General features: G+C 34.0%; 1 protein-coding gene across 1 annotated transcript in view; it reads left to right on the forward strand.

The window, feature by feature from the left end:
- The window catches only part of LOC138697083 (uncharacterized), a 26371-nt gene extending 5561 nt beyond the window's left edge, over window positions 1-20810 (forward strand). The window contains exons 3-8 of the mRNA XM_069822680.1: window positions 4933-5014; window positions 5104-5150; window positions 6191-6226; window positions 14552-14687; window positions 18377-18459; window positions 20745-20810. Of these exons, the coding sequence (XP_069678781.1) occupies window positions 4933-5014; window positions 5104-5150; window positions 6191-6226; window positions 14552-14687; window positions 18377-18459; window positions 20745-20810 (450 nt within the window). The remainder of the gene's footprint in view (window positions 1-4932; window positions 5015-5103; window positions 5151-6190; window positions 6227-14551; window positions 14688-18376; window positions 18460-20744) is intronic.
- Window positions 20811-25467: the final 4657 nt, after the last annotated feature.

Here is a 25467-nt window from a genome sequence, read left to right on the forward strand (position 1 = left end):
AAAACACAATTGCTCCATTCCAAAAACAGTGCCATGTACAGAGACATTCTGAACTACTGCACCAAACCCTGAAGGACGATAGGTCTCGCACTGGGGACCACTTTTTTGTGCGGCAACCACGACGTGTACTTTAAGGCCCAATTGCATAAAACTCCCTGACTGAAGATCAACTTTGATCGAAGATCGAAAAGTAAACTTCTTGTATTGTATAAAACTTTTCTGCGATCAAATTACCTTGGTTCAAATGCAATCTAAGTTCACGTGAAAAGGATTTGGCAACATCGCATAAACAGGTGAAATACGTGATGTGCGGACCATGTTATACAGGTTTGTTCAGTGTTGCCAATCTAGCGACTTTAACTCTTTTTCAACAACAATTTCTTTTAACTTTTATATTGCTTAAATAGGGATTTAGCGACCTTTTTAGCATCCCATAGTGACAAAATTTAATATTTCTTTGTTGATAATGAGAAATCTAGCGACTTTACAAGTACTTTTTGGCGACTTTCCATATTACACTCTGTTGGAGACACTGGTTTTTTGTGCAATGTAAATAATGGCGGACAATAAGAAGAAGGTTGACTGTTCTCCAAGTTGTTATCATGTTATGGTGTTTGATACTGCTAAACATAATAAAGCTTTATAAAACGACAATTTTCGTTTAGTAATACAGTTAATTGAACATTTATATCCATTAATAATTAATAGTTGTTATAAACATAATATAGCCTAATTATAGGTTATGTTATTTGGTACTGCTGAACACGATAGGGCCTTATAAAATATAAGAATGTTTGTGTATTAAGGCAAAAAATTGAAAGAAATATATACAAATGTAACTAACATATCTATTAATATTAATAATAATGGATATTTTATTTGCACAATCTGTCACTCGTATATTTCAAACAGAAAAGAAATAATTGAACTTGGATCATCTAACTTAATCGGAGAAATTTCTTCAGTCAAAGTTGACTTTAGTTTGAGACAAATTAATCTCAGATTAGACTTTATACAACACGAAATTCCAAGTTCAGCAGAAAAAAGGATCAATTTAACATCTGATCTAAGATTAAATGGTTTATACAATCGGGCCTAAGAGATATACGTCCCTGTTCAAAACGCAAACATGTTTAAGACTTTCATAGGTCGAATTATGACAGAGTTATGTTCTTAGTTTTTTTAACTGAATAACTGCAATCGACACAATTACTAATTTTTAAAATCACACACAAAATGAAAAACGTATTTTGTATTGCGTGTAATTTGGAAATGGGCTATTACATAATCAAAGTTTTTTTTTTAATTTTATTGGGTTATTTTACGACACTGTATCAACATCTAGGTTATTTAGCGTCTGAATGATATGAAGGTGATAATGCCGGTGAAATGAGTCCGGGGTCCAACACCGAAAATTTGCTCAGCATTTGCTCGTATTGGGTTGAGGGAAACCCCCGGAAAAAACCTCAACCAGGTAACTTGTCCCGACCGGGATTCGGACCCGGGTCACCTGGTTTTGCAGCCAGACGCGCTGACCGTTTCTCCACAGGTGTGGACTAATCAAAATTACATAGTACAATATCAATTGATGAATTTGGTATATTGCACCAGTTTCTTAATTAATTCTGTATTCTTGCATTATTATCGCTTATTGTAACCATTTTTCATAGCCTATACATTTCATTATTCCCTTAACAAAAATAAGCACTGCTTTACTTTTCCAGTTTTAGAAATACTTTGAAAAGTTAAAATATCCACCGGGTAGCACAGGCGGTAGCGCGTTTGCTTGCTAATCCGGAGGGACGGGATTTGATTCCCTCTTGGACTAATTACCTGGTTGAGTTTTTCCCCTAGAAAATACTAGCTTACCAACAGATCAGCGAAGACGATTTTGATAGAAGACTACAATTTTGTGAACAGACGTGTTAGATAATTGAATATAACTCAAATTTGACACAAAATGTTTCCTTCAGTGGTGAAGCGACTTTTTTCTTAAATGGTTTTATCAACGGACACAATTGCAGGTATCGAGACAATGAAAATCCTTGCGGAATATGTATGATAAGAACTTTTTTGTGTTAAATTTTAACGTACCTTGTTAACATGTTTCGACCTATTTTCGGTCATCTTCGGAACTGGTCGTTGTTGGTCTTGGCGCCTCTTGTTTCCTGTGAGGGTACGTTCGTAGTGTGGAGCCAAAGAGTGTATGTGTTTTGAAGTTGAGTTGCGTGTTGAGAATATCGTTGGGGTGTGTTTTCGTGTGTCTGTATATTTCATATTGTTCTAGTGTGTTGAGTTTCTGGCCTTTTGGTTGGATGTACAGTATTTCCATATCTGTGTTGATGTCTCTGTAGGTGTGGTTGACATTTGTGATGTGTTCTGCATATGTGGAGGTGTTTTGTAATTTTGTTATGGCTGTGATGTGTTCTTTGTAACATGTTTGAAATGATCTGCCTGTCTGTCCTATGTAGAAGTTGTTGCAGGTGTTACATTTGAGTTTGTATAAGCCTGTGTGGTTGTATTTGTTTGTTTGTGTTGTTTGTGTGTTGAGATGTTTTTGTAGAGTGTTATTTGTTCTATATGCGATGTTGTAATTTAATTTCTTGAATGAGGTTACAATGTTATGTGTGTTTTTGTTTTCGTATGTTAGTGTGATGTATTTTTTGTGTTCTATTCTTCTGTTTTTTGTGATTATATTTTGTCTTACGTATTATGTTGTCTATTATGTTAGGGTTTTATCCGTTTTCTTGTGCTATGTATTTGATTGTGTTTAGTTCTTCGTTGTAATCCTGTTGGTTCATTGGTATGTTGAGTAGTCTGTGTACCATTGTTCGGAATGCAGCTTGTTTGTGTGGAAAATCCTTAAGTGTTTCTTGGCAATCATACTCAGTTTCCTGAAAAGATCATGTGTGACCTGGGATTTTTTGGTCCATCTAGCATTAGCTATTGAAGATGAATACTGATCATATAAATGTAAATAAAATTAACCTCAGCATAGAGCTCCAGATATCGGAAGGAACCTTCAGCTCCATAAGTTTTAATGAGTAAGTTTAATACAGTCGATACTTAACAATACATTAAATCTTTATGTTACAACAAGAGATAACATTAATATATAATGAGAAACGTTTTCGCCAAATGGATAGGTATCTTCAGGTCAAGTAAAACATGTTAACATAAATGAACACTTGAACTTATCTAGTTAAAAGCAATCGTTAAAAATTTAAATGTTATGATAGGGATCAAATAATATGCCATTAAAACAGGTGGTAAAGTTGAATAGTCCAGAAATCATGACGTATATATGGAACGACACCCTTCATGTTTTAAAAATTGTTAATAACCACAAGTATATGAATGCTGCAGAAGAATTTTACACCGCCACCCACTCTAATAATAACAATAGCCCTCTCCTCAATGATCAATATCCGAATTTAAACAACCCGCTATTTAGGATCAAACAAAAATAATTCCGGATCATCTACTAGTCTTGCCTGGTACACAGGTTTCCTCGTATGCTACAACCCAATGTAAAGTTCAGTCGTGCTGCCGTTCTCATGGACTCAAGCCAACCTCTTCTTAACCTCCTGTAAGTATTGCTCTATTAAGACTTTAAAAAACATTTATGCTCGACCATGCCGAAATGTAGTAATTGTACACCTGGTAGCAGACCTTTAATGCATGTCATTAAAGTACACCTACTCATTAATGGTCAGCACTTTCAGCCAATGACGACTCAGGTTACAACTGTTCAGCCAATGACAGGTCAGCTTTCTACCGTTATAAAACCGCAAGTATCGATTATTCTCGGATATGCAATCGAAAGAGAATTAGCGAAAAGTCACGAAGTCTGGAAATCCATTACTGTCGCAGAAGGTTATGTTCTGTTACTATAATAATTAGCGTTAATTGTAAATAATATTCAAGTAAATTCAATTTGTCATCTCGTTTTCAATGTCTAATTTAATTTCAATGTTATCTCTGTAGGTTCTTATGGCCTAGCAAGGTCAATGTGAACATCTGTTCCTCGGAAAAAATCAATACTTTCGCGTCTGCGCACATCTCACAACATACGGGACATTGCTCCAGGTCAGATACAATAAAATTAATAATATCAAGTTAGAGATATGGTCGAGCATAAAAAGTCGTATGAAACTCGCCTATAATGGTAATTAAGAAGCTCGTATGAAAATTATGAAACTCGCTTGCGCTCGTTTCATAAATATCCATACTTACCTTCATTATAGGCTCGTTGCATAATGTACTATTAAAAGCTTCAAAAACTTTCTCTTATACCACCCTTTATAATTTACAGGACTTCACTTTTTTATCCATACTCAGCAACACGACCGTTCTATTTTGTAGCATCTTCCATCTCTTTTTGGAACTGTACCAGCAATACTAGAAGAGGTCTTGCCTTCTTCCTTCGTCACATATACTTCTATCAACACATCGTTCCCTATATACGTCATGATCTCTGGACTATTCAACTTTACCACCTGTTTTAATGGCATATTATTTGATCCCTATCATAACATTTTAATTTTTAACGATTGTTTTTAACTAGATAAGTTCAAGTGTTCATTTATGTTAACATGTTTTACCTGACCTGAAGATGCCAATCCATTTGGCGAAAACGTTTCTCATTATATATAAATGTTATCTCTTGTTGTAACATAAAGATTTAATGTATTGTTAAGTATCGACTTTATTAAACTTACTCTTTAATTGATATTGTACTTAACGGACCAACATGCCTTTAAAATTCCATAAGTTTTTGTCAAATTACAAGGAATGTTTCAGAAGAATTACAGAATTTGTATCTTTCTAAGGAAAGACGACGACCTCCAACTTCAGATTTGAACACCTTAATATACGATTCAACAGCATGCAATAAGTTTTTCACAGATGTCTTGTGTGCCTGTTTTCTAGCCGTGCTGCGGGAACTACAACGCAGATTTTTGGAAAAAGTATAATACATTTTGGGACGAATGTCTGAATTCTATGAAGAAAAGTAAGTTTGGTATTTCCAGTGCTTCTCTGGACAAACCGTTATACATTATGTTTACCATGCATTTAATTCTTATTAACTTAAAATTTCAGAAAAATACGAAGGTGGAGAAGAAGATAAAAAACATCAATTCAAGTTCGTAAGTTTAAAGTCTATTACTACTGATAATAGAATTAATTAAAACATTAAATTAGAACAGTGGTTCCGGAAGTGTAGGTGCGACACTCTTGGAAGGTCAGGTAAGGAGCTGATGGAACTGGGAAGTTCTGGAGCATCCTCAATATTCTCCATACGAGTCGTGACTTTGACCTTTTCCCAAAAATGGAATTACCACTTAGAGGAGTTCGCTTTAGAACCAGACAGACAATTACAGCAGCAGTAGAGCAGTCTGTTGGAAGATTAGTGCAACAAGACGCTGTGGATGGCATCCGTCGTCTCCCTGAGGTGTGGAGGCGGGTTCTCCATGTTGGAGAACATTATTTCTGAACACTGCAACAATATTACTGTTCCAAAAATGTTTCCTTTGTTGTTAATTCAAATGTTGCCACTAATTACTGAATGTCTCATGTATAAAGTATTTTATGTACACTGTATTTTAATATTAATTTGAATTACATATTCTAAATATCTCCCGTTTCTAATTTGGATTTATACGTTATAACTTTCATATATACAGGTACTTCAAAATCATGTCATAAGTTTTAGTTCAAAAGTAAGGCTGTAGTCGACCTGGTTGGCGAGTTGGTATAGCGCTGGCCTTCTATGCCCGAGGTTGCGGGTTCGATCCCGGGCCAGGTCGATGGCATTTAAGTGTGCTTAAATGCGATAGGCTCATGTTAGTAGATTTACTGGCATGTAAAAGAACTCCTGCGGGACAAAATTCCGGCACATCTGGCGACGCTGATATAACCTCTGCAGTTGCGAACGTCGTAAAATAAAACATAACATTTAACATTTAGTGAGGCTGTATTTTTTTCCAGCTTCAATGCTAATTAGTATAAAACCTCAAAGCAGATCTAGACAGAGAGCGCAATGGATAGATCCCACAGATAGAAAAAGTACAGAAGCCCTTACCTGATCACAATACTCCGCTATTAGTTAACATGCACCTTCCCAGCCGAGGCTGGAACTTTGAAATCTAGTGATAAGCAACTAATATTTTACAAAAATCTGTTTCAGTGTATGTTTGAATGCGTGTACAAGAAAGGCAAGATGGTAAGTGAGTTAATTCTTTGAGTAAGTACATAATCTTCTACTTTATTTCTCAATATTCCTCTTCCATACATTTTATGCTGTTCTCTTTACTCCCGCTAATTCAAAATATTGCTGTGTCATCACAAATACGATTTAGTCAAGTCATTGCTAAGAGATTATGTAATTACACCAGGTGTAGGCCTAATCTTTTATTGTGTAAAGCGCTCCATTTCTTTCAACCTTCTTGCACAACAGTTACTTACACTACAAGTTCGTTAAGTTTACCTACGGTGAAGGAATAAAAAATTACTACAAAAATAAGAAAATAATTCTTTAGATATATACGCATTGTCCTGTCCCAACTTCGTGTTGGATTAAATTCATTTCACAAAGTGGCTATATTTTGCCATATCAAGTCCAAGAAATACCTCGTCTCTGGAATTCGCTACCTAATGATGTCAGGGACTGCCGGACTTTATCACAATTCAAAATTAAATTGGTAAGTTTTGTCTTGTTTAATGCTCTTTAGATATTGCTAGAAGTGTTCATTTCTGTTTTTTTTTACTCCAGATTAAAATCGCAAGTTTCTTGTTTATGTTAGTTAATTAGGATACAATTAATTATACTTAATCACTCATTTAAAGTTTGTATGACTGCAACCTGTGTATATTTTTGTGTGACTCTACTTCGTTTATAGTGTTTTTTTTTTCCTTTTTATTTCTGTTATTGTATTTGTATTCCTGGTGTTGTGGAAGAGAAGGCCTGATGGCCTTAACTACACCAGAATAAATAAATAAATAAATAAATAAATAAATAAATAAATAAATAAATAAATAAATAAATAAATAAATAAAGATATATATAGCTCGCGCAAGGAACTATTACCGAAAACCAATGGTGGCGTTGCTGTCTGTTTTGACGTGTGTATGTAGGCACGCCGAGGGGGGAGAGGTGCGAGCCGATGGAAGTGCTGTCTCTTCCAAGAAGATGAACAAATGAGGACATCGCTGTGGAAATAAAGAACGTAGCAAGAGAAAAATTCGAAGCTAATTAAACGCGCAACATATGTTTACGAATAAAATAATAATACCCTGCGATACAAGACACGCATTCACATGCAATGGAACAAACTAAAGTCGTAATGTAACTATGACAACGCAAGACTGATCCTATCGATGTCATTTCTCTTCCGACTGTACTCTTGAATATTATTCAAGTTATCTCGTGACCTTTCCTGTCGCCCGCTCTTCCTTATCGCAGTATTTCATTCGCATTCCTACCGTCGGTAATCCCTGCTTGCGAGACCTATACCCACATCCAAAGTTTCGGAAATCAAAACATTAATCAAGAGATTACAACAAGCAGGCAAAGAAATCACACTCCAATGGATCCCTTCTCATGTTGGTATCAAAGGAAATGAGACAGCTGATCTTCTGGCGAAAAAAGGCACAAAAATAGTTGACCCTCCAAAGGAAAATCAATAATCATTTTCCCTTTTAGAAAGGAAAGATCAAACCAACTGAAAGAAATTATATGATGAAAGAGTAATGGAACGGAGAAAAATTCTCTCCGGCGCCGGGATTTGAACCCGGGTTTTCAGCTCTACGTGCTGATGCTTTATCCACTAAGCCACACCGGATACAACCCTGGTGTCGGACAGAATTGTCTCTGATTGAGTTCCAACTCTTGGGTTCCCTCTAGTGGCCACCCTCTGTACTACGTCATAGATGTCTATGAACGTGGGACCGAAGTCCACACATGTGCTGAGATGCACTCGTTATGAGTGACTAGTTGGCCGGGATCCGACGGAATAAGTTCGGTGTGGCTTAGTGGATAAAGCATCAGCACGTAGAGCTGAAAACCCGGGTTCAAATCCCGGCGCCGGAGAGAATTTGTCTCCGTTCCATTACTCTTTCATCGTATGATGACGCAGAATATCTGCATGGAAATATCATATGTACTTCGGTACATTGAAATAATATATGATATGCGTAAATCACTTCGTGATTTAAGACGGCGCTTATTCCGTCGGATCCCGGCCAACTAGTCACTCATAACGAGTGCACCTCAGCACATGTGTGGACTTCGGTCCTATGTTCATCTTCCCTCTTGCTTAAAAAAGCCCCTTGTGCAGGCCCTTGTATTTCCCTATTTTGACTATGCTGACATTTTACTGACTGACCTTTCCAGCGACAACAAAATGAAACTTCAACGTGCTCATAATTTGTGTGTACGTTTTGTAAGCAATGTTCGTAAATATGATCATATTACCCCATCCCTGGAAGCAATAGGTTGGCTTAAACTAGATAAGAAAAGAAATTTACATTCACTTCTCTTTCTCTTCGAAATCTTGAACTCTTCTATTCCTTCGTACCTGTCGTCTCGCTTCACTTACCTTTCTTCCCACCACAATCTGAACACACGCTCTCGCCATGAAACAATACTAACAATACCATCCCATCGCACCTCCTCATACTCATCTTCTTTCACAATAGCCCTGCCAAGACTCTGGAATTCGTTACCTGCTAGCATCAGGGACTGTCGAAATAAAATTCAATTCAAACGCAAACTTACTAGGCACTTGGTCAGTAATTGAGACACGTTCAGACATGGTTCCTTGTAAATAGTTCTTTTAATCTACCACAAAATATCTCAATATCCGGTAATTTCATCACTATAGAATTTTGTTATTGTAGGTTTAATTTGTAATTTAGTAAATACAAAAATATTCTTTGTTCTTAACTTCTATGATAAAATGTCTAGCTTTCATTAATCAGGTATTCTTGTCGTACTTTAATTTTTATTGTAATTGTAAATTTAATATTAATTGTAATCTTATTGTTCATGTTATAGTTGTAATCCCCTGGTAGAGGGGCAGAGAAGGCCTGACGGCCTTATCTCTACCAGGTTAAATAAATAAATCTAAATCTAAATGTTCATAGACATCTATGACGTAGTGCAGAGGGTGGCCACTAGAGGGAACCCAAGAGTTGGAACTCAATCAGAGACAATTCTGTCCGACGCCGGGGTTGTATCCGGTGTGGCTTAGTGGATATTGCATCAGCACGTAGAGCTGAAAACCCGGGTTAAACTCCCGGCGCCGGAGAGAATTTTTCTCCGTTCCATTACTCTTTCATCGTATGATGACGCAGAATATCTGCATGGAAATATCATATGTACTTCGGTACATTGAAATAATATATGAAAGAAATTAGCCAAGGGAAGATGTGGGCGAAATTGGCAACGGAAAAAAAAAAAAACATAATTCCGGAAACTTCCCGAACTGAAGCTCTAGTAGCATTCCGCCTAACTACAGGACACGAACATCTCCAGCGCTTAAACATTCTGGATTCACCGAACTGTATGCTGTGCAGAAGAAATGCCATCATGAACTGCGATATTTATACGTGTGATTCTCTTATTTTCCTAGGTAGTAGTGCATTACTGAGGAAGAGTCATGCTTCCCATTTCAGCTACGTCTTTAAACTACATCAAAATTAATTTCATATTCCTTTGGTTTAATCGATTAGATCTGTGATCGCTGCCAAGCATCTCATTTTGTTGTAGGGAGAATAGCAGGCTATTTCACTTCTAACTGCCGTGATGATTTAGTTTATTTTCCACAACACAATTTTACACAATGTACCTGTGAGAAAATGCTTCAAAACAACAAAATAGCAGTGTTTTAGAAACGGTTGCTTAGCAACTATACAATATATTACGTCATATCCAGTACTCATTTTTCTACTACATTTTTTTTTCTATTTATTTATTTATTGTCGCTTTAACTTATAACAAAAGTCATATCGCGACACGAATTAATTTTAACAATATATAACATCTACTACATTATAACATTATATTTTGTAAATTTATAATAGTCTTTATTACGTATTTCAATGCTACAGTAACATAAAACGTTCCATGTAACACGTGTATAGTCTTCATTATACAGGGTTAGTTAAAAGTTCCGCACCACCTAAATATCTTTTGAATCATATAGTTCAGTGACATGAAACTTGGTATGTGAGGATAACCATATACTAAGAACTCGGTTTAACCGGAAGTAACTCCAATTCTCTTATTTGAAATGGAACCCCCAATATATTATTTTATTTTTGAATAATACTCATTAAGAGCTTTACAAAAATTACCCACACTCGAACTTCTGTACAAATTCAGTGTTGCTAAGTCAAGAAAACAGAAAAGTGTATCGAATATTAAAATAATAAACGCACCACCTAAATAACTTTTGAAGCATATGGTTCAGTGACATGAAACTTGGTATGCGAGGATAACCATATACTAAGAACTCAATAATGGTATTACCGAGTTTTTTCTACTTCCGGTTTAGCCGGAAGTAACTCCAACTCTCTTATTTTAAATGGAACAGTCAATATATATATTTTTTATTTTTGAATAAAGCTCATTAAGAGCTTTTCAAAAAGTACCCACACTTGATACTTCTGTACAAATTCAGTGTTGCTAAATAAAAATGGAAGTGACCCAAGATATTCCTAAAGCCTGGTTAAATCATTCCTTAAATGGTTTCTATGATCGAGTGGCACATTGTAAAGCAGCTGAGGGCTACCAATTTGAACACATAATTTAGAAGGTGAGCTAGCTTTGTTTTGTTTTTGTTAAGGAAGGAGTATTTTATTATTTTAATATTCGATACACTTTTCTGTTTTCTTGACTTAGTAACACTGAATTTGTACAGAAGTATCAAGTGTGGGTAATTTTTCAAAAGCTCTTAATGAGTACTATTCAAACATAGAATAATATATTGGGTGTTCCATTTAAAATAAGAGAGTTGGAGTTACTTTCGGTTAAACCGGATGTAGAGAAAACTCGGTAATACCATTATTGAGTTCTTAGTATATGGTTATCCTCACATACCAAGTTTCATACCACTGAACCGTATGCTTCAAAAGTTATTTAGAGACTTTTAACTAACCCTGTATACACTCGTGCCATAATTGCCAAGATTATACACTAGTTACATTAAATACAAATGGAACAAATTTACATATGTTTTACACATATTGCATTAGTCAAAATTAGGTAACTTACTTCGTCCGTTCCTTAAAAATTGTCCCGTGCCATAACATATAACATTATGTAGTATTGTATTGGTGTGTTATTTTGTGTTTTGTTCTGTACTTATATTTTGTGGTTTTTACACACACATACACACACAGGACGGAAGTGAAATAACCCTGCAGATTGAAAGGAACGATAGGATACACTGAAATGAATAGAAAACCTATATCACGTTTTGTGATTAAATGCACGATTAATTAGAAAATTAAGTTCGAAGTTTCAGCAGTCCAGCAACATCGCCGCTAACACACTCTACTCGTGATACAGATGTAAAAGATCAACGAACTCGGTGTGTCTCGCTAGATGAGCTGTTCTCTGGCGCTGTGTTGCAACCAACTCGCTTCGTGCAGTGGCTTGAATTTAAAGTTTTTATTAAGGGGAGAGGATGGTACTTTTTAAAACTTTTTTCCTATTTGGTGTAAAATATTTTTTTTTTGTATGTAGAGACCTCATAGCTGTGGCAACTCAACCAAATAAAAATATTTTGAAAAGAAAAAATTATTTGGGGGCCCAAATTTGAAAAAAAAAATGTACCCAATGCAGGATTGTACTAAAACCGATATATCTAAACCTTTTCTAAAGATAGATTCAAATAGTGTTTTGCAATGTATTTGCAAAAGCATGTTTTACAAACTGTCTGTAACAGAATTTTGATATTAGTCCCTAAGTTTGTAACATAAACAATTATAATTTAATGACAACTTTCTAATTTCCTTCCTTGCAAACAAACGGACGTATTTTTAAAATGAAATCAATTAACAATTCTGTTTCAGAGAAAAGTTTCCTAATAGTCTAAAGAATGTGTGTTCTAAATTTCATGCATGTATCTTCAATAGTTCAGAAATTACATCCATTTTTGTCTGGCAATGTACCAAAAAAAATTAAGTTACTGGAAACCGATAAAAGCGGGTGTGTGATTTAAAAATCCATAGCGCAGGAAGTTTAAAAATGACGGCTCAACATCCGGTAAGAGTACAAATACCCACAAAATGTTATGCAATGCATTCCACACATATCAAAGGGTATTTTAAAGAAAATATATATTTTTTTTTTTTTTGAAAATTTAATTTACCGGAAATAACAGTAAAAGTGGGCGAGTGATTTAAAAATTTATAACGTAGGAAGTTTATAAATGGCGATTCAACATCCGATGCTATGCATTCCACAAATATCGCAGAGTATTTTAAAGATTTTTTTTTTAATTTACTAATTTTTTCGCCAAAAAAATACCATCCTCTCCCCTTAAATTAAATTTACACGAAAACCATTCATGCTATTGAAATACGTCTGAGGGATATTATTCTTTATTTTAATTTTCCTATCGATATGGACAAAAATTACGATTCTACTCACAATACTTCCCGAATAAGAGGTTGTTAAACTTCGATAAAAGAAATTTCTTTCTGATAAACGAACTATTACTTTCCACCAATATGATATTACAGTTCTTTGCGTTACATAGAAGATGAGCTATTCGCCCTGAAAATCTGTAAGGCTATTTAACTTCCACCCTGTATTGTGTAATATTTTGTTAACTGTGGTTTTTCCTACCGTAGTGTGTCAGTATTGCCACTAGGTATTTGTCCTTACGTATTACAATGACTAATTAATTATTTCAAAACATATACCCTCATCCATTTTGAATCTTGCGAACACTACTTTTAACACTTGAATATAAGTAATTGATTAACTAGCAGATTTACTCATGTTAATTATGTAAGTTTGTGCAGCTTACAGCTGTTTCGCTGCTTGATCACCATCCTCAGATCCTACTAGATCTCGGCGTCATCTCGAACTTCTCTGCCTGTTATGTGGGTGCGTTTTATTGTTGAAAGGTGTTGAAGAGTGAAGTCAAATAGTGTGTGTGTGTGTGCTGAAATTGATCTGTGTGTTGAGAATGTGATCGGGGTGTGTTTTAGTGTGTTTGTATATTTCGTATTGTTCAACAATCAAACGCACCCACATAACAGGCAGTGAAGTTCGAGATGACGCCGAGATCTAGTAGGCTCTGAGGATGGTGATCAAGCACCGAAACAGCTGTAAGCCGCACAAACTTACATAATTAACACGAGTAAGTCCGCTAGTTAATCAATTACTTATTACATGGGTAGACATAACGACTCGGTTAGAAAAGCCAACGTACTATGGTAGGAACGATCATGATTTTAAAATCAAATGTAGGAAACAGAAAACGGATGTAGGTAAATTCTCATTTTTAAATAGAACTATAAATGATTGGAATGACCTACCTGCAGCGGTCTTTGAGGGCTCTCCTTCCTTAAGGAGATTCAAGAATAATTTAAAAAGTTGTATATAAAGTGAAAATTATAATTAAGGTGACATTCAACATTTAATTTTTTAAGGTGACATGTACTTATCTAGCCTGACGAGTTTACTTCCTTGGTTTGAATTGTAAATTATTTAAAAATAGCGTGTAAGAGGGCCTTAGACTAGAAATGTTTAAATGTAGTTCTGTTTATAAGTATGCATAAGGGTGTAATTATTTGACTTATTTGAACTGTTGTATCAGTGAAGCGAGGTGAGTCAGTGAAGTTATGGTTTTACAGTGCAGTGAACAGTTCCGATCAGTGATAATTTATAGCGTCAATGAAATGTGTTCTATAGTGTCAGTGAAATGTGTTCTATAGTGTCAGTGAAATGTGTTCTATAGTGTCAGTGAAATGCGTCATAGTGCCACTACAGTGAGTGAGATGAGAGTAAAGTGAAAGACTATTGAAACTTATGTAGGGCCTATACATAATTATGTAGGTTGTGTTGTAAAATTAGGTGTTTTATTTTATGTTTTATTATTATTATGTTAAACTGCATTGTGTATTCTTATTGTATTGTGTATAAAATTGTATATGTGTTGTAAATTGTATTGTGTATTGTAGATTTTATTGTGTATTGCTTATCATTTTATTGTGTTTTGTTAATATTGTATATACCACTGCCACCGGGTGTTTGCCCACTTGCAGTGTAAATACATACATACATACATACATACATACATACATACATACATACATACATACATACATACATACATACATACATACATACATACATACATACATACATACATACATACATACATACATACATACATACACCCTCAGCTTCGTAATTTAATTGTATTATATAAAGCATAACCGCCAAGAGAGCTTTTAGTTCGACGACCTTAAATTTACGTAAAAGAATCAGACTGCATTTTTACAGATGTGTTCTTGTGTTTATTTTCAGTGTGACAGTGAAGGATATATTAAGTCTGGACCTTTCACGAGATATTGCAAACAATTATACGCCGAGAAGGAAGTGACAGACTTGGTGCTCTCCTTCTCCTCTCAATTGTCTATTATATCGAACAGTCATGCAAAAGGTCAGTTCAAAGGAGTGCAATGCACACTCCATTGTAACCGTGCTTGTCTTGATTCCGTGGCTCAATGCTAGCGCGCTGGCACTCCAGCCAGGTAGTCCTGGTTCAATCCCCGGCCAGGTGTTTCTCTAGGTACTCCCATTTCCCTCCATCAGTCACCATCTCCCCCTCACTTCATCTATCATCCGCAATAGGTTGGTGTGAAGTCTTGGGCAGTTTCCGATGCTGATATAGGAAGGGCGTAGGGCTCCGACTCTCTAGGGCTTGTCAGACTACTCGTATGTGGAAAGGACCTGACTGTATCAGGGGCTGAAGCAGGTTGCTCACCTGTCAACGTCGGATTCACGAATATTAGCTTGGCCGCATGCAGGACTTGGACAATCCTCATACATAATTGAAGAGAAAGATGCAGAAAGGGCACATCCAACATAATTAAAATTTTACAGGAAACAGATAAAAAAAAATAATTAACAAACTAGTGGTGTTTTATGTTAGAAAATTAATTTGTGCGAGATCGTGCGTATATGCTTGGTTTCCGCGTAAAACCAGTCCGTGGAAAGTGTAAAATTCCACATTCAGTATTCCCAACCTAACACACATAACAATTTCCCTCTTCTTACCGCTTAAGTGACATATTGATTTTACTGCTTTAGGCTTTTAACATATTATTTTTAGAGACGTTCAATATAGTAATAATTATAAATTGGAAACTTACCACTGCAATTTCACCTAAATTGCACTGTTAATTATTGTTTTTAAATATTTTCAAAAATTAAGTAAACTCTACAACTCCACTAAAGTTACTGTATTCGTGATGCAAGTAACATTAAGGAAGCCGTGAAATAATCAACAAGATTCCAGATGCCGATGTTATTACTGCAATATGTTATATAAATAATATTGTTGAAATATTAAAATGAAAAATAAATCATTACATAACCTTACCGTTTGTTTTAAGTTCGCATTTATAGACTGGGGGGAAAAATAAAGACAGACGTATATCACGGCCTGCTGGAATATAGTAAACACAGAAAACATTTTAAAGCAACAATGTTGAAGATAGATATTTTTGTTTTGCAAGTTTGCCGTCATTGAACAGAAACCAAGATGGAGACTTCATTGCAACTAATTAGAAATTCCTCTTTCAGGTATGCAATAAACGATTTTCGCACAAAATAATGTACGATACACGAGCGGTATGTTTTCTTTCAATTGTTGGAAATTAAAAAAGCTCAACTACGTTTCGCTTTTTCAAACTTTTCCTTGAAGATGAAAACTTCAACATACCGCTCTTGTAACGCATATTACTATTACACATTCTTCAATATAAACAGAACACAACCTTACTCATCAATATGGCAAACGAATATAATACTCTATGTGATGTTTACATTTTACATAATGTAATTATGACGTCTTTGCAAAGTTAATTATAATTTACAATTCGTGTTGGGAAACGTTCAGTTAAGCCTAGTGTTAATAACATATATCAACATATAATTGATTATTTATTCAGTCAATATTGCTTGATACTATCAAGATAAAAGAGGATGTAATACATCAATAGTTTTCTTTCGTATGTTTTTCTTTCATATGTAATTCATTGCTTAAGCCATATTGACGGAGTAAATAATCAATCATATGTTGATATATGTTATTAAAGTTCATTATGTTCCAAATATAAAATTAAAATTACATTATATTATAACTTGAAAATGTGTTTCAAATTATACAGTCAATCCCCTATGACTCTTATTACTATTTTTAACTGACTATTTCGTTTATATGACGTTATTCCATTTTCGGCCAATGAAGTGTAAATAAATTTTAAACTCCAACCAATCACAGTCATACATCATGATAATTTCACTATCAATTTATCGCATGGTCGTTCTTTTGCTTAGTCAGTTCCGCCAACTGTTTCCACGTAAATCGATGAGTATGAATCCATCATACTAAATAAAGTGCGAAATCCTATTTCCACATCTACATCTTCATCTTCTAATTCCATGTCCATTGCATCTAAAGAAAATTACACTCCTTCATAACAATTGTTCAATTAATTTAATAAATTGGCATTACTGAATAACATTCTATTTCTTTATTGCAGCAATCGTTATTCAACTATTTCGACTTCACAATGTCTGTATAGGTTAAATATTCATAAAAATATAGAATTATTAAAATTTTATGAGCGAATTTTATGGATTAAATAAAACGGTGCAATGAAGATACCCAAAAGAAAAATCATCAGTATTGACAAAGATTACGTAATGTAGAGAGCTCGAGGAAGCAGTAATGATATATACATACTTATTTAACATCAGATATACCTTTTCTGTAGAAGAAACATCGTAGCAGTCCTAAAGGGTTACTCGGCCATGATGTAGAGAAGAAGACATTTGAATTTTTTATCAGAGTGAAGACACAGTATAGGCATAACCAACTAACTATCTAAATTTGTCACAGTCAGGCTTGATTATCACGACGGATATCTACATGACAATGTATCAGTAAAGAATCTAGGTATTTATATGGATAAAAGTTTAAATTGGAACATTCAAGTTGCAGAAACCTGCAAAAAAGTATTCTCATTAATCCACTCGTTTAGGCGATTGAAGAATTTTCTACCCTTTTCCATGAAATAAATGTTAGTGCAAACACTCGTGATGCCCCACTTCGATTACTGTGATATTCTGCTTACTGACCTAAGCGTTACTTCGGCGCAGAGACTACAACGTGTTCATAATATGTCCGTCCTTTTCGTCTGCAATATTCACGTAACACCATCCCTCGAAATGTTGTCCTGGCTCCGTCTAGAAGATCGTAGAAAAATCCACTGTCTTTCCCTTCTCTTTCACATATTGTATTTCTCCACTCCTGGCTATCTTGCGTCTCGTTTTCTAAATTTATCCACTCCCCATAATTTAGACACACGATCACAACACTCCTCAATATTATCCATTCCCTCCCACCGAACATCCTCATATTCATCTTCTTTCACTGTGGCTGTTCCTCGGCTTTGGAATTCCCTACCGAGTAATGTCAGGGACTGTCAGACATCAAACCAATTTAAGAATAGACTAACGAGATATTTTTCTAACAATTCTTGTTAACAATAATAGCTGTTTCAGGTTTCTCAATGTTTAATGGTTATTTATATATATCACAGATAAATATCTAAATTATTTCATTATTATTATTATTATTATTATTATTATTATTATTATTATTATTATTATTATTATTATTATTATTATTTCTTACCAATGTTTATTATTATCACACTAACATTACTTATCCAACTTTCATTATTTACTATCATGTTGTTTTATGGTCTAGATATTAATGTAATAACTATGTAAGCAATTGTATTCAATTAGAATTAGAGTCTGGCTGGGCGGAAGAGAAGGCCTACTGGCCTTAGCTGTGCCAGATTAATAAATAAATTATTATTATGTATGAGTGATCAGTTTCACAATGAACAAATACCTTCTCTAGATTTAGGAAGTTAACAAAGAAGAAAAATAATTTTTCCCTGGATTTTAATTTCATATGTTTAATGACTAGACTTACAAGATGTTCATACTCAGCACATTTATGTTTTATAAGCACGAAAAGTTATTGCACTCTTTCTATGTGGAAATCAAGCATTACGGGTACATAATCTATTAGTTAATTGTATTTTGCAGATATAATGGAAAAATGCGGTACAAAATACTGCAACCCGGCCGCAGGTGTGATTGTTGATTTGCTCAAAAAAAATATTTTAGTGGTGAGTACCAAACATAGCGCTGAAATTTCAAACTTAATTTTCTAATTAACCATGCAGTTAATCACAAAACATAATTTAGGTTTACGCTCGACCTTGCCGAAATGTAGTAATTATACACCTGGTAGCAGCCCTTTAATGGACTTCATTAAAGTACACCTATTCATTAAAGGTCAGGTCTTCCACCAATCAGAAAACACCATTGTAGCAATATGAAAGCGCAAGTATCGATTATTCTCGGATATGCAATCGAAAGACAACTAGCGAAACGTCACGGAGGCTGGAAATCCAATACTGTCGCAGAAGGTTATGTTCTGTTACTATAATAATTAGCGTTAATTGTAAATAATATTCAAATAAATTCAATTTGTCATCTCGTTTTTCAATGTCTAAATCAATTTCAAGGTCATATCAAGATTAATATTTATTTTACTCACTAGATTATATCAAGGTCAATGACATTTGTTGCTCGGAAAAAAATCAATACTTTCGCGTCTGCGCACATCTCACAATTTACGAGATATTGCACAAGGTCAGTTCCGCTCCCCAGTCAGATAAGAATAACAAGAATACTTATGAATAATTTCAAGTTAGAAATATGGTCGAGCATAAAAAGTCGTATGAAACTTGCCTATAATGGTAATTTGGACGCTCGTATGAAAATTATGAAACTCGCTTGCGCTCGTTTCATAAACATATTCGCGTCTTGATTACTACCATTATAGGCTCGTTGCATATTGTACTATTTGTATTAATTTACTCCATCGTGGCCCTTCAATCTGCAAGGTTATTTCATTCCACCCTGTAAACATTTTTCCGTTCATATTTGCTTGGACGTTCCCATATTGTTGATGTAAATGGAGAAAGAAGTGCTGTAGCTCCAATTAAGTGTGGTGTTCCTCAGGGTTCTATTCTTGGTCCATTCCTGTTTCTTATTGTGATAAATGACTTGCCATACAATGTGTCGGCTAAAACTATAATTTATGCTGACGATACAACTTTTGTTATCACACATAATAATACTGCTGAGTTAGATTTATGAAGCAAGCTGTATTTGCTGATATAAGAAAGTTGTTTTCAATTAATGGATTTATTGTTAATGATGAAAAAACTCATGTGTTAACACTAAGTTTGAAACAAACCCAAAATAATGTGATAAATGAATCTGTAAAGATGCTGGGTATGTATCTGGATCCTAAACTAAGGTGGAACAGCCATATCAGTTATGTATGTAAAAGAATTTCTAGAGTAATTTATCTCTTGAGAAGTATCATGTACAAGATTCCCAAACATTATTTAAAACAAGTTTACTCTGCACTATTTGAAAGTGTTATTAGATATGGATTACTTTTATATGGAAATAGTTCTGATCTTCCAAACATTTTGTTACTGCAGAAAAAGGCAGTTCGTATTATAACAATGTCACCACCCAGACTATCATGTAGATCTCTTTTCAAAAATGAAAAGATTATGACAGTCTAAAAGCTATATATTTTTGAACTTTTAATGTATGTAAACAAGAATATTACTAATTATACAAGTATAGTAGATCTGCATCGCTACGAAACAAGAAATAATGATCAATTAAACGTACCACATGTCAGGTTGCAAAAAACACAATCAAGCTATGTAATTACTGCAATAAAAGTGTATAATAAGATACCTACAAATATAAAGGCATTTAATGAAACACAATTTAAACTTCAGATTAAGAGATGGCTACAAAATAATCCCTTTTATAGTATGAATGAATTTTTTGAAAATGATGTATTTTAGTTAAATTTTATTATTTTTTACTGTTTTAATACTTTAAATATTGACACATTGTTTTTTATATTATCACATTGACGAGGCCTATTGTATTCTTATACCTTCAGGCAAATAAAGAATATTTTTTTTTATTTAAGTAGGTTATTTTACGACGCTGTATCAACATCTTAGGTTATTTACCGTCTGAATGATATGAAGGTGATAATGCCGGTGAAATGAGTCCGGGGCCCAGCACTGAAAGTTACCCAGAATTTGCTCAAATTGGGTTGAGGGAAAACCCCGGAAAAAACCTCAACCAGGTAACTTGCCCCGACCGGGATTCGAACCCGGGCCACCTGGTTTCGCGGCCAGACGCGCTGACCGTTACTCCACAGGTGTGGACAATAAAGAATATGAATATGAATATATGTATTTGTGCAGGCTTTGACAAGACTCTGAATGGAGGGCAAGTTAATTCATGTGTTTCGTAATGAAATCAAAGAATATCAACTCATGTACTTATTTTGTCTCTATTTCAGCATTGTCCTGCAAAACATTTCAAGAAAAGTGAGTATGATAAGACAATGGACATGACTAGGCACTAGAACAAAATGGGTTCAGTGTAATTGAAGTCTTGACAGTGGACTCATATTTTTAATTAAAATGTTAGAGTGATAAATGCAGTAGTTTTCATTACTAAAATATCGAGATGAAATATTACTGAATTATTCTTGTTTTATTTGCAGCTTCAACTTGTCTCAAATTGAAGAATGATGTTATGATGAAAATGAAATTTAAGCAGTAGCTCAGTGGTTGGAAGTGTTGTCAATAGGAGCAACGTAACATTAATTCATTGTATGAAGCATGGTAGCGGTACATTGAATGATATGACATCTTCACAGTTTTCTGCTTCAATAACATTACTAGTTATTATATTGTGTCATTCCAAATAAATATGAACACAGCTGTTTATGTACAGTGAATGTAAAAAGTCACCATACACCTATTAAAATAAAATAAATATGTCTTAAAGAATGGTGTTGTAACCTCAGTATGCTAATCTTAATATATAAAATTGAATGTGGGTATGTATATATGTATGTATGTATGTATGTATATATGTGTGTGTGTGTATTCTCTATACAAATCTGGACGCTTTGACCGATATGTGCCAAAGTTTGCACATTTAACCTTCATAACCAGGAGAAGAACATAGGCTACATTAAAATTGTGCAAATGGAAGTTAAATTCATTAAAATTATAAAAAATAAAAATAAATAGATCAAATCTTCATGTATGATATTAAAACGCAAAATCTTCTGCAGTCAATTGTTTTCTATTATTGTCTGTTGTATTCAACATCGACTTTCACGAGGCCATGGAAATTTTAACACGAAATTAAATTACATTGTTGTTACACATCATGAAGGCTAAAACTAGATAATTCATGCAATAAGTATCTTTACGCAGTCCAGGACCGTATTATGAATTCCTCGATGCAGTTTTGTAGATAGTGAGCAAACTGTTTTATACAACTGAATTCTAGAATTCTTTGAAACTACAAGGATTGCTACCACATAATTTACTTAATAATGAATAACCAATAGTACTATTTTTTTTTTTCGTTTTTCATAGCATCTACTAGATGCTTTATGGTTGTGCTAACAGATGGAGTTACTTGTCAACAATGTGACGCTGAAACGTGTGTTCAGGTTACTGCCCAGCGACAGTCCTGATGTATTTTTGTATTTGTGATGATTGGTTAATTAATATTAATCCGGCACACTCACAATCACACTCACATTCATACAAATTTCCAGACTCTAGACACCCAGGGAATTATTCTTCTTCAAGAAAAATTCACCGAGCGCCGAGCCCGGGAATCGAACCCGGGACCTCCTGATCTGGAAGCCAGCATGCTAACCAACAGGAGGCTAATAGTACTATTGTGAAATATTGACCACCAAAATTATGCACGAATAAGAATTGGTGTGAAAACCTCATACGAAACGTAATAGAATTGGCAATATTAACCGCAAAAATAAAAGGAGATGTTTTTATTCCACGTATTGCTAGGATACTCATTCAACTGCAATTTCAATGCCACAAGCATTTGTAATGGCCATATTAAAATGAAGCTCAAGGACAGTTGCTCAAAGTTGCAGACATTAACTTAAAAACTGCGTGTTTTTCACATCCTCAACTATATTTTATACAAGAAGTTAAAAAAAAAAGATTTCACACATATCAATAAGCATTTGAATGATACTTTTGTCATGTTGCTAATGTGGTATGTGAATATACATAAGCCTACTGAAAATAACATTGTATTAATTCTCAAAATATTGTTGTTCACGTTGCAAATTTAGTATGTTAAGCGTTGTGGAAATAAAAATCTCTTAATTTCTAAAATACCGGTAGGCCTATACGTTTCTCAGAATATTAGTCTTTATGTTAAAAATGACTTATTGCAAGTATATATTGCATCTGTATTCTGTGTGTAAAATTAGAATTAATATAATATGTTCTGAATTTATGGGATATAGTTTCAAGTTATATTAAAAAAAACTGGATATGATATAAGTGGGTGTACAGCGTTCAAGAGGTAAAAAAATCTTCCAATATAAATTAAATTATATATGTATATATTGATTCGATGCTGAAATTGATCAGAAAGAGGAGAAGGAATTATATTTTCGTTGGGTTTTACTTTGTTTATAGTTTGATTTTTCTATTACTTTATTTATATTTCTGGTGGTGCGGAAGAGAAGGCCTAATGGCCTTAACTACACCAGAATAAATAAATAAAATAAATAAATAAATAAAAACAAATACAGAAATAAAAACAAATTAATAAGTAAATAAATTTAAAACAGCAGTTTAACGTCAGGCACATGATGAAATGTTTTCTTTTCGGTGGCTGATTTACAACTGTTTTAAATTGAGTTAACCCTGGCAGGCATTTAGCTAAGGAGTTCATTAATTCATGTAAGTGACGTTAAGTAAAGATTCATCTTTATGGGCGAGGAAAGCTTAGTAAAGACAATTCGTTTTGGTTGTGTATAGTTAGGTTTCCGAGATTTCCGAAAATTTAATAACCAGTTTAATTAAAAATAGAAGCAGAAAGGAAAACCCGGGCAACGCCGGGTACTTTCAGCTAGTTTATAATAATTAGAATATGTTCAGGGATAGATACAAATTTAATATCTTCTTAATATATAAAATTTAATGTGGGTATGTATGTTCTCTATACAAATCTACACGCTTTGACCGATATGTGCCAAAGTTTGCACATTCAACCTTCATAATCAGGAGAAGAACATAGGTTATATTAAAATTGTGCAAATGGACCATAAATTAATTAAAAATATAAAAAATAAAAATAAATAGATCAAATATTCATGTATAATATTAAAATGCAAAATCTTCTACAGTCAATTGTTCTTTATTATTGTCTGTTGTATTCAACATTGACTTTCACGAGGCCTTGGAAATTATAACACGACATTAAATTACATTGTTGATATATCATGAAGGCTAAAACCTAGAAAACAATAATTATTAATACAGTAAGCATATCTACGCAGTCCAGGACCGTATTATGAATTCCTCGATGGAGTTGTACATAGTGGGCAGGCTGTGTTTATCAAACTGAATTTTTTGAAACCACAAGTATTGCTATTACATAATTGAATACTTAATATTGAATTACCAATAGTACTACTGCGAAAAATATTGACCTACCACAATTAAATAATGGAACGAGAATTGGTGATAAAAATCTCATGAAAGATGTAATAGAAGGGACAACATTAACTGTCAAAACGAAAGGAGAAGATGTTTTTATCCCATGTATTCCTATTATACTCAGTAAAATGCCTTTCGATTTGAAGCAACTGCAATTTCAATGCCACTAGCATTTGTAATGGCCATTTATTAAAATGATGCTCAAGGACAGTCCCTCAAAGTTGCAGACATTAACTTAAAAACTGCGTGATTTTCACATTTTACACATATCAAAAAGCACTTCAATGATACTTTTGTCATGTTGTTTATGTAGTATGTGACAGTACGTAAGCCCACTGAAAATAACACTAAGTTATATTAATTCTAAGGTATACGTATTATTATTCATATTCGAAAATGTATTACTGCTAAATTCTATCAGTATAACCACGTTACCAATGCAGTATGTTATGAGTTGTGGAAAGAACAATCTCTTAATTTCTAAAATACTGGCATACGTCTTTCAGAATATTAGTCTTTATGTTAAAAATGACTTATTGCGAGTTTATACTGTATCTGTATTACGTGTATAAAATAATATAATTAATATGTTCTGAATTTGTGAGATACAATTTCTTAAGTCATAATTAAAAAAAAAACTGGATATTATATAAGCGGGCGTACAGCGATCAAGGGGTAAAAAAATCTTACAATATAAATTAAATTATATACGTATATATCGATTCTTTGATACGACCAATACAGAGAGAAATTTTGGCTCACGATGACACCCCAAAGGGTTCAGACTGGGAACAAGGGAATTCCCTGTTCATCATTAGCTGTCTCTGAGATTTAAGTGAAAGCATACATAGATATGAAGTTACGTGAAATGTATGTCATCACCAAAGCTCGGAACTTGGGGACTTGTGTCTTTGCACGTGACTAAGCGACCGGACTTCAATGTCAACAAACTTCCGCTTCCAGCACGGAGATACTGTCAGGTCTGCTACAAAAGTGGTTTCTGGCTCCGACAGCATATTGATAATATTATGGTAGGTTGAAACACGTAATTTCATAGCATATATATAATAAAAATAAACATGAAAAATATATCAAATTTACACGTAATTTCATAGCATATATATAATAAAAATAAACATGAAAAATATATCAAATTTACTGTTCTGCTGTGTATATTTTATTACAGTGTATGACTACCTACATTCGAAGATTTTTCGGTATTAGACTTAAAATACTGAATTTTTTTCACTGTTACTGTTTTCTGTTCGATTTTCAGCAGTCGCTAACTGATCTCGTATCTGAGAAATAAGTTTTCAATTAGTGTGTCACTACTAGAGCAGGTCCCTCTACGTCTCGATCCATGGCTATGAACAGATTTTTCTCCAATTTGAGAGACTGCAATGCCTTTCAATGAATTCCGTTTCCAGCCTCTAGTTTGTGTGTGGTACAACTTACAAAATATAAACTCTCCATTCGAAAAAAATAATGTACCTCTTCCAAATTCTCCACGAAATT

Source organism: Periplaneta americana, chromosome 3 (genome assembly GCF_040183065.1).
Source record: "Periplaneta americana isolate PAMFEO1 chromosome 3, P.americana_PAMFEO1_priV1, whole genome shotgun sequence".
NCBI lineage: Eukaryota > Metazoa > Arthropoda > Insecta > Blattodea > Blattidae > Periplaneta > Periplaneta americana.